Genomic DNA, 10,487 nt, shown 5'->3' with positions numbered 1-10,487 from the left:
AATAAACTCATGAACACAGAAAATACACGGACAAGATACTATAGTTCTGTGAATTAACTTGGAGAAATCTTGCAACATTGATTGTTTTGGATTGTTTTGGATGTGGGAGGTCACGTACACGTACGGTCCCCGCAGGATGAATAGACATGGGGTAAGTTCTGGCGCGAACTACCGTTCGACCGGTAGGCACTTATTTTTCTTTTTCAATGTGCATGCGCAATTATGTTACACTCAAAACAACCCTTGTCGGTCGAAGTTTTAAAATCTCATCGTTTAATACTCACATTTCACTGGAGGCTGCGATTCTCGCAGGCTACATGGTCATTGAAATTGCGTACAGTTATTTTCATGTGAATGGTTCCCTCTGCAATGATAAATGAAATGGCCTATTGATAACCAGCGTTGCGACCATCATGCCTTGGGCATGGTCCCAAATGGCCGACTAGATAGTCCAAACCATTCGTCGTTCGGGCGGTGTTAGTCAAACTATAGTTAACTTTAGTCGTCGCTCGAACATGTCCATGAATGTCACACACCATCACGCATTCTCTTGCATTGGTGCGGCGCGGCGGTAGCCAGCGCTTTGCGCACGTGTTGTTACCACGGGGACAACGAAACATCAAGAGAACCCATGAAATTAACAGACGTCGCTTTTCACATGTTACAAATGTTAACACAAGCGTTATAATGAGAGAAAGGTGGTTCTGAGGTGTCTAACCACGTGCTTGATTTGAATCGTGGACTATTGAGGAAATGATTTCCTTTACAATTTAAGTTTTTGGAGCTTTAGTTCTGTTAGAATTCAGAGGGGAAAATATCGGAATGTAGCAATGAGATGGGGTGAAATATGCACTTTTTAGGGGTAGACGAGATCGAGAGAAAAAACTCAATACTTCTCTAACTAAATGGCCACATTTCTAAATACCTGCTTTATTTGAATTGTGGACTATTGAGAAATTGATTTCCTTTGCAAGTTAGAGTTTTGGAGCTTTAATTACCTGTATATTAGAATTCAGAGGGGAAAACATTGGAATGCAGCACATGAGATGGGGTGAAATATGTACGCAGGGTAGAGCAACAAAAAGAATTCCTCATACGCAGGGATGTCATCACAAAACACCGCCCACCCTCCAGCGACATCTGAGGTACATTTCTCTTCCCACCCCCCCTCCCAAACCAAAGCGCCATCCAATTACAACCAGACCTTCCCATGGGGTACGAAGGCCAAGTCAGCTGTACCTCACGTAACTGCCTCCAGAGGCCTGATGGAGGTCACCCCCCCTTGATCAAATCTAATCGAAAGGACAGGTTGATAATTGGACAGGAGACTCTATAGTTCGGCAGTGTCCCCTGCCTCCTCATATAAAAGGCTGAATTCTGTTTAGCGACAGGCACAGTCAGCGTTTTAGCCTTCAGCTCAGACTTGGTCAGTGATGACCGATTCAAGTTTCCATCACAGGAATATTTGGCCGCCGGGATAGAGGGAAAAAAGGAGACGGGGAGCTGGAAAGAACAAACAAGCCTTTATAATTCAAAAATGTCGATTCCCTTTCGGAATACTTAAGGTGCAACAGTTTTTGTTTTTAATTACCGTATATACATGTAATTGTTTTTTACTTTGAAACAGCGAGCATCCGGTGTGAACTATGTATACATACATGCACAATTTTCCTAGCAACGGAGGCTTTTTTGGTAGTAACTACGCATCGCTGGTTCACGAACGACTATGAAACGCAAGCGTTGCAGTCGCGTCGCTACCAACAAAACGAACTCTCCCGACCAACATGGCTCCAACACGGCCTATACGGGTCCAACGGCTGAAACAGCCCGGGCAAAAAACGTCGAGAGACAACGGCCAAACACTCCGAATAAAATTCCACTTATAAGGCCCTGCGCACTCCGTCTACTGTACACGCGCATGTATTTTTCGCTCTCCACCGCAACTGACGAAAATCTGCATCCCAATGCTTGGATGTTTGTCTTTCGTGCTTCAACACGGCTGACGACGCGAAAGCACGAGAAAAGGATCACTCGAGTTTTGGTCCGACGAGAAAGGTAGTATCTAGTCGGAAAAGAAGTCAGAGAGGAGATAAATTTTATTGAAAACACCTGACAGGAAAAGATGCAAGTACATGTTGTGAAACCTACCACAAAACTAAGAACAAAATTCTGACCCTCGATTCAAAATTGGTCCAAAAATAAAACCTAAAATATGCATACCTAATAATCATCAACATAATTTCTCAGCAATGAGAAGTTAATAACCCTCGGAGATACAAATGAACGCATTTTCTCAAAGTCGAATTATTTGGCCTAGTAATAGTCTCACTATAGTTGACATCCTAAAACAAAATCCAGAAGGTATGCAAAATCCATGGCCTTTGCAAAGCATCTCTTCAAATATCACGTTAATACAGTGTTGTAAATGTGACCGGATGCTATGTAACAACACCACTTTAATGTGAGATTTTCAAGCATTTAAAAACATATCATACTCGTTTTTGGAACCTCTCCAAACATTAAATTTTTCACAGTCACCTTCTTTCTTACTCCATTTACCAATCCGCTCTTGTTAGCCTTTAATCAGGGCGCATATGGCACCAAGGATGCGGACAACATGTCAACAGATCAGTGAGGTCGTTAAAGTCGCAAGAAAAAAAGACTGGTGCAACTGCCACGCACCCTGACTAAAGGCTACTGGTGTCTTTGTAGGATAACTGTTAGTATGAAAAAGGGTTGAAAAAGGCAGGGGTTTTAATCGGGGTGCAATACACAGATTTGGGCTACAGTAAAGAGAAAAAAACCCTGGGTAACCTTTTTGACTTCAAACTCGTTTGACGCAAGTGTCTAATTTCCCTTTTTGCCCTTTACTTAATCTTTTTGTCAACGTGGGACTAGTTTCAGCAAGTCACTCAAAATTGACTGAATATAACCCAGGCTTTTATCAAACGACACTTAAGAAATCCGACTTTTGGGGGCCCGACAATTCTCTGAAAAATGAATATACCGAAAAAGTATCGCATATCTGTTCGATCCATCGTGGAAAAGAACACCTTTGAGACATTCGTTTTGTTCCAATCACTGGCAAGCAACGATGTTACAAGCTCCCATTTGAATCGCATCTGCACACCGAAAGAACCCGTCTTATGACTTTATCCATGTAGGCACAAGGTTAGGAAACGGTCACCGACCGCTTGTCATCACCAGGACCCTATCTACTTTATTTCTTATGTTTTCTACACAGTACGTTTACATAGCTCTCAGGTCTAAGAAAATACCATTCAGAAGCCCCTATAACAAAATTCAACACAAAAATATAAGCATAAGCCTTTAAGGTTTGGTGATTTAATGAGCCACGTGGAGCTGATACCATCGCCGGAACAAAATCAATTCTACGGAGTCAGCCTTTTGGGGTCGCGGGGAAACATGGACGTTTTACGTACATTGTCCAGTCCCAGGTACAGCATGACAACTCGCTCCATGCCGATTCCGCCGCCGCCGTGAGGGGGCGCCCCATAACGGAATGAGTCAATGTAGGCCTTGATCGTCTCCAGATCTGCGGAGCAAACACAAGAACGGTCCGGGGCATCACAGTCTGTGACGTCAACGAACGAAATTACAGTGGGGTCTATATACCGTGGAGCAGTCGTGCCACAAAATCCTGTTATGCAAATCCGATTCTGAATTCCCGAGTCCCTCAATTCTGTTGTCCCTGAATTCTTTTATCAAATCATCTAGTCCTGTAACAAGGCTTTGGCTATATCTCAGTAAATCACTTGGTCCAACTCTGTTATACTGGGAGTTGATTGTATACCAGGGACTTCATTACTGGATGCAAACAATGCACAAAAATCAGGTGTCCTGTGTCCTTCAGCAAGACAAGAAGCAGCAATACTTTTTTTTTCTATGTCTGTGTGGGCAGAACTGGGAAAGATTCAGGAGGGTGATCGGCTCTGACAGCAGAGTTGGAGCTGGATAGCATCACTGAGAAATGTCAGCAAAGGACGTCTGGCCTGTGCACACTGATCATCACTGCTCTGCCTTATAAAATGTCTCTCATAGTGTAGGTACAAGTGCACATACGTTTTGTGTGAAAAAAAAATTGAATGCCCGTTTGTTAAAGTAATATGTGACGCTGCCGTCTTCCTTTTTTTTCCCAACAAAATTAAGAGGAGTGTCCGTTTTTCTTTGACTTGTTTTCTCGGGACCAAAGTTGCACACAGGGCCGGCGGCCTGGGGAAAAAAAAGGGTGGGGCTTCCAAAATTAGGGTCGGCTGGAAATGAGAACCACAGACTTAATGTGGGATGCTGACGAATTTTCCAGGAAGAGTCGCGCGAACATCCGCCAGATTACAAACGACCTTTCATTCCTGATGTATAATTTCATTCATTAATCTGAACTTTCTCCAGATTAGTTCCCCATCCCCAGAGGGGGCGGCTGGTAATTAACTCCACCGCTGCTGGTAGCACAAACTCAATGAAATTAGTCATCTGACGTCAACAGAAAAGGGGAAAAAAAGGCCCTAACAAACTAACGTGAAATGGATTTGTGAAAACTTTGCTCTGTCCCAAGAGGCATCAGCTGAGACACTGTCAAGTGAAGAAGAAAACATCAGATTTTTTCGAGGGGGGGTGTGTCATGGCGCCAGTAATGAGAAAATCATCTCCACAACGTTATCTCAAATTTGTTTACAACAGTTTCAGCAAGTTACTGTCAATTTTTCCTTTCCGATGAGTGGCCTTCCACTTTGACTTTTTAAAGGGAACTTCAATAGTGGATCTTCTTTTTCTTTCCAGGCAGAGATATCACCTGTCTTCCACCTCTAATTTGCATGGAATTTGCATGAACAACAAAAAATTGCTGTGTACATGTGCGCATAAAGGCCCCCCCAGAAAAACGTTTGCCAATGACACCATGCGAATACCAGATCTCTTCAACGAAGAATTCTTGGCTCCAAGAGAAGACCTAGTGGGAATGCTTTCAATAATTGGGACAGTACACACTACATGCCCTGAGGAAAATAGAGGTGACGACTACTGAACCCATCTTGTGGTAACTCTGCATTTTACCCACACCTCATTATGGACACAGCTGAGGCACGTCACTAGACCCAACTGCGTTCTGTGGAGCAGTGGTGAGACTGTGAGCCGGGGTGAAACTGTTAGCAGTGGTGAGACTGTGAGTAGTGGTGAGACTGTGAGCAGTGGTGAGACTGTGAGCAGTGGTGAGACTGTGAGCAGTGGTGAGACTGTGAGCAGTGGTGAGACTGTGAGCAGTGGTGAGACTGTGAGCAGTGGTGAGACTGTGAGTAGTGGTGAGGCTGTGAGCAGTGGTGAGACTGTGAGCAGTGGTGAGACTGTGAGCAGTGGTGAGACTGTGAGTAGTGGTGAGACTGTAAGCAGTGGTGAGACTGTGAGTAGTGTTGAGACTGTGAGCAGTGGTGAGACTGTGAGCAGTGGTGAGACTGTGAGCAGTGGTGAGAATGTGAGCAGTGGTGAGACTGTGAGTAGTGGTGAGACTGTGAGCAGTGGTGAGACTGTGAGCAGTGGTGAGACTGTGAGCAGTGGTGAGGCTGTTAGCAGTGGTGAGACTGTGAGCAGTGGTGAGACTGTGAGCAGTGGTGAGACTGTGAGCAGTGGTGAGACTATGTGCCAGGGTGAAACTGTTAGCAGTGGTGAGACTGTGAGTAGTGGTGAGACTGTGAGCAGTGGTGAGACTGTGAGCAGTGGTGAGACTGTGAGCAGTGGTGAGACTGTTAGCAGTGGTGAGACTGTGAGCAGTGGTGAGACTGTGAGCAGTGGTGAGGCTGTTAGCAGTGGTGAGACTGTGAGCAGTGGTGAGACTGTGAGCTGTGGTGAGACTGTGAGCAGTGGTGAGACTGTTAGGAGTGGTGAGACTGTGAGTAGTGTTGAGACTGTGAGCAGTGGTGAGACTGTGAGCAGTGGTGAGACTGTGAGCAGTGGTGAGACTGTTAGCAGTGGTGAGACTGTGAGTAGTGGTGAGACTGTGAGCAGTGGTGAGACTGTGAGCAGTGGTGAGACTGTGAGCAGTGGTGAGGCTGTGAGCAGTGGTGAGACTGTGAGCAGTGGTGAGACTGTGAGCAGTGGTGAGACTATGTGCCAGGGTGAAACTGTTAGCAGTGGTGAGACTGTGAGTAGTGGTGAGACTGTGAGCAGTGGTGAGACTGTAAGCAGTGGTGAGACTGTTAGCAGTGGTGAGACTGTGAGCAGTGGTGACACTGTTAGCAGTGGTGAGACTGTGAGTAGTGGTGAGACTGTGAGCAGTGGTGAGACTGTGAGCAGTGGTGAGACTGTGAGCAGTGGTGAGACTGTGAGTAGTGGTGAGACTGTGAGCAGTGGTGAGACTGTGAGCAGTGGTGAGACTGTGAGTAGTGGTGAGGCTGTGAGCAGTGGTGAGACTGTGAGCAGTGGTGAGACTGTGAGCAGTGGTGAGACTGTGAGTAGTGGTGAGACTGTAAGCAGTGGTGAGACTGTGAGTAGTGTTGAGACTGTGAGCAGTGGTGAGACTGTGAGCAGTGGTGAGACTGTGAGCAGTGGTGAGAATGTGAGCAGTGGTGAGACTGTGAGTAGTGGTGAGACTGTGAGCAGTGGTGAGACTGTGAGCAGTGGTGAGACTGTGAGCAGTGGTGAGGCTGTTAGCAGTGGTGAGACTGTGAGCAGTGGTGAGACTGTGAGCAGTGGTGAGACTGTGAGCAGTGGTGAGACTATGTGCCAGGGTGAAACTGTTAGCAGTGGTGAGACTGTGAGTAGTGGTGAGACTGTGAGCAGTGGTGAGACTGTGAGCAGTGGTGAGACTGTAAGCAGTGGTGAGACTGTTAGCAGTGGTGAGACTGTGAGCAGTGGTGAGACTGTGAGCAGTGGTGAGGCTGTTAGCAGTGGTGAGACTGTGAGCAGTGGTGAGACTGTGAGCTGTGGTGAGACTGTGAGCAGTGGTGAGACTGTTAGGAGTGGTGAGACTGTGAGTAGTGTTGAGACTGTGAGCAGTGGTGAGACTGTGAGCAGTGGTGAGACTGTGAGCAGTGGTGAGACTGTTAGCAGTGGTGAGACTGTGAGTAGTGGTGAGACTGTGAGCAGTGGTGAGACTGTGAGCAGTGGTGAGACTGTGAGCAGTGGTGAGGCTGTGAGCAGTGGTGAGACTGTGAGCAGTGGTGAGACTGTGAGCAGTGGTGAGACTATGTGCCAGGGTGAAACTGTTAGCAGTGGTGAGACTGTGAGTAGTGGTGAGACTGTGAGCAGTGGTGAGACTGTAAGCAGTGGTGAGACTGTTAGCAGTGGTGAGACTGTGAGCAGTGGTGAGACTGTGAGCAGTGGTGAGACTGTGAGCAGTGGTGAGGCTGTGAGCAGTGGTGAGACTGTGAGCAGTGGTGAGACTGTGAGCTGTGGTGAGACTGTGAGCAGTGGTGAGACTGTTAGGAGTGGTGAGACTGTGAGCAGTGGTGAGACTGTAAGCAGTGGCGAGACTGTTAGCAGTGGTGAGACTGTGAGCAGTGGTGAGACTGTTAGCAGTGGTGAGACTGTGAGCAGTGGTGAGACTGTGAGCAGTGGTGAGACTGTGAGCAGTGGTGAGACTGCGAGCAGTGGTGAGACTGTGAGCAGTGGTGAGACTGTGAGCTGTGGTGAGACTGTGAGCAGTGGTGAGACTGTTAGCAGTGGTGAGACTGTGAGCAGTGGTGAGACTGTGAGCAGTGGTGAGACTGTGAGCAGTGGTGAGACTGTGAGCAGTGGTGAGACTGCGAGCAGTGGTGAGACTGTGAGCAGTGGTGAGACTGTGAGCAGTGGTGAGACTGCGAGCTGTGGTGAGACTGCGAGCTGTGGTGAGACTGTGAGCAGTGGTGAGACTGTATACATTGTTCAAATACAAAAACGACCCATTCTGTACAGCCATGGTGCACTGCCAGGTGATAACATACATCGTATGTACCTATCTGAAATGCATGATTTGGCTGGTGATACCTCTCCCCAAACCGTGTTTTTTTAACCCAGCACACATTAGACACCTTGTTACCAAAAACAAGCATCTGTGAATCCCAGCAGGGACAAAGGGGGCCACCCTTTGAAGAAGAGAAAAACTCTTTTTATTTCTGAATAATGAGAAAAAGGCAGCTTTGGGGCACCATTTCATTTTCCCTTTTCCCCAAAGTATAGAAACTCCCCAAATTAAGCCTCATCCCTCGGAAAGGCCCTAAATAAAAGGTTACATAAAAAAATTTCTGAATTCCCCCCAAAAAAATTTGGTTTAGATCCTCCCTTGAACACATCAGACCGAGTCATCTCAAAACAAATCCTGAGAATCCTGCACGAAGGAAAATGTTCCTGCCTGAAGACTGCGCCTAAACATTACCTATCCCATGGTGCCTGGCTCTCTCCGACAGGAATTCCGGGTCGTGGATCCGCTGGGCTCCAGACAGGATCTCCTCTCCCCTCATGAACATGTCGTACGAGTTGGAGTATTTCTGCAGGGCCACAAAGGCACATTTGATGAGAATGCTTTCATGGCATAACTCAAACAAACACTGAAACATGGTTCACGCTCGATTGACCTTAGAAATCCCCTCATCAATATCCATCCACTTAATCTTCGCAGGAACCCAGCAATAAATGACCAGACAACATTCACCGTATTCAACAACATTCTAATACTTAGATCTCTATTCATATAAACATTAACCTCTGTTAAACCTTTCTCAAGACAATCTGCAAACCCCTTCTTTGACAGCAAGGTACAGTGCTCGGAAATCATCCGAGGAGAAAAAAACAAAACAAAAACAGCTGCCAGGCTGCAATCTACATGACTGTCCCCACTTACAGGGTCATTGGGATCCGGCATTGTATAGAAGGGTCGCACAGCTAGTGGGTATTTATCCAGAATATAGAAGTCGGTGTCATATTTTGCCCTCACCAAACGCCCAAGTAGCTTCTCGTTTGGGGTGCTGTGGAACAACAATGAAGCGGACAACATGAAGGAAACCCATCACTACATTTTGCAACAATTATATTTTTCACTCAATCCTCAGCAACAGAAAATAACAGCAATCAACGGACAGACAAACTGACCAGAACAGACGGACAAACCCGCAGCAATCGACAAACGGACCAACTGACAGCAATCCGCACAGTAGTCATGCACCAGAGTTTGAAAGAAATCATGAAATGGGAATCTGACTAATACCTGAGGTCATCTTCATCTCCCATTTCCACTCCTGCCTCTCTTAGCATCTTGACAGCTTCCGGGAACTCCAGACGGAGTGCTGGCTCCAGGAACTTGAAAGGCTCGGCCGGAAACTGCTTGTTGACAGTGGTGATCTCAGTGGCAAAGCGGTCGCGGAGTCCACGGAAGATGTCGGTGAACATTCCACCAATTACATCCAAAACCTATCGATGGAGAAAACCCACAAACTGAGATGGCGTACGTCTTAAGAGTGTTCAAAATGGTGACATTGACTGAATTAGAATAGGAAAGATATACATGTTGAAAAGGTCAGGGGTCAAGGAAAGGTCACAGGTCATGTCGCAGGAATTCACCTCGTGATAGTGATAGTCAAAGGCCATCTCTAAGTCCAGCCCGACGAACTCGCACAGATGACGATGGGTGTTGGAATCCTCAGCCCTGAAGACTGTGACAATCACAAAATAAACTGAGATTACAGAAGGAAAGACTAGAACAAATAAGGCTGCATCTAAGCCTTGTGTCCAGAGCAAGCCCTAGGTCTTTGAAAGCCGCAAAGACGTGGACACATGCAGACACCACTGTAGCTTTGGAAGCCTGCTTACAATCAAAGTAAAGCACAACAGACTTGCTATGGTAAAAGATATAATTTTCGGAGTTGTGTAAGGAATGAAGACTGACCAATGAAAGGGCTTCACACATGACAGAAACCTGGTTGTCTGCTGCTTAGCTAAAAGATATAATTCAGCCATTTGTATTAGGCCCGTTGTATGGGAATACAAATTGCCTAAATGCCCTTCTGCTGGGCCAAAGATGAGGTGGACACCAACGCTTGATAACTGTAGACAGCCCTTGCTTCTATTCAAACCCCAAACAATTAAGCAAATTTGGAACAGTTTAGCCGATTCTCCTGTGCAGCAAGGGTTATTGAGCTTTGGGCCTAATTGCACGGAACTGCTCAATCAAAATAACTGTCAAAGTAGCAAATTTATACGTGTAAATGTACATGTACAGGGCAAAACTCAATGGGAGACTCATCGAGCTGAGACTCATATGGCCACCTGTCCGGAGGACTGGCAAAGACAGGCAGTTTCTGCTTGTACAAACATTACAAAAACTCCCATTTATTACACAATTTTCGGCGCCAGTGAATGAGTCTTTAGATTTCTATCCAATCCACTGGATACATCGGAAATATGGGCTCAGATAATGTCAGGGTGGACAGGCAGGACGGGCACATATTCTCATCATTGGTGGAACCCCAGATGGGAACCAGTCATGAGTAATATACTATGCATGA

General features: G+C 46.3%; 1 protein-coding gene across 1 annotated transcript in view; it reads right to left on the bottom strand.

The window, feature by feature from the left end:
• Nucleotides 1–2,078: 2,078 nt before the first annotated feature.
• LOC110984532 (aspartate--tRNA ligase, cytoplasmic-like) overlaps nucleotides 2,079–10,487 on the bottom strand; it is a 17,996-nt gene continuing 9,587 nt past the window's right edge. The window contains exons 10-14 of the mRNA XM_022244815.2: nucleotides 9,544–9,635; nucleotides 9,191–9,393; nucleotides 8,828–8,951; nucleotides 8,363–8,474; nucleotides 2,079–3,556 (exon numbers count right to left, since the gene is read on the bottom strand). Coding sequence (XP_022100507.1) covers nucleotides 3,393–3,556; nucleotides 8,363–8,474; nucleotides 8,828–8,951; nucleotides 9,191–9,393; nucleotides 9,544–9,635 — 695 coding nt within the window. The 3' untranslated portion in view covers nucleotides 2,079–3,392. The remainder of the gene's footprint in view (nucleotides 3,557–8,362; nucleotides 8,475–8,827; nucleotides 8,952–9,190; nucleotides 9,394–9,543; nucleotides 9,636–10,487) is intronic.

This window comes from Acanthaster planci, linkage group LG08 (genome assembly GCF_054643075.1).
Source record: "Acanthaster planci isolate LZ-2023a linkage group LG08, COTS_SCS, whole genome shotgun sequence".
NCBI lineage: Eukaryota > Metazoa > Echinodermata > Asteroidea > Valvatida > Acanthasteridae > Acanthaster > Acanthaster planci.
The sequence above is the reverse complement of the archived record's forward strand: the minus strand, read 5'-3'. Positions and strand labels throughout refer to the sequence as shown.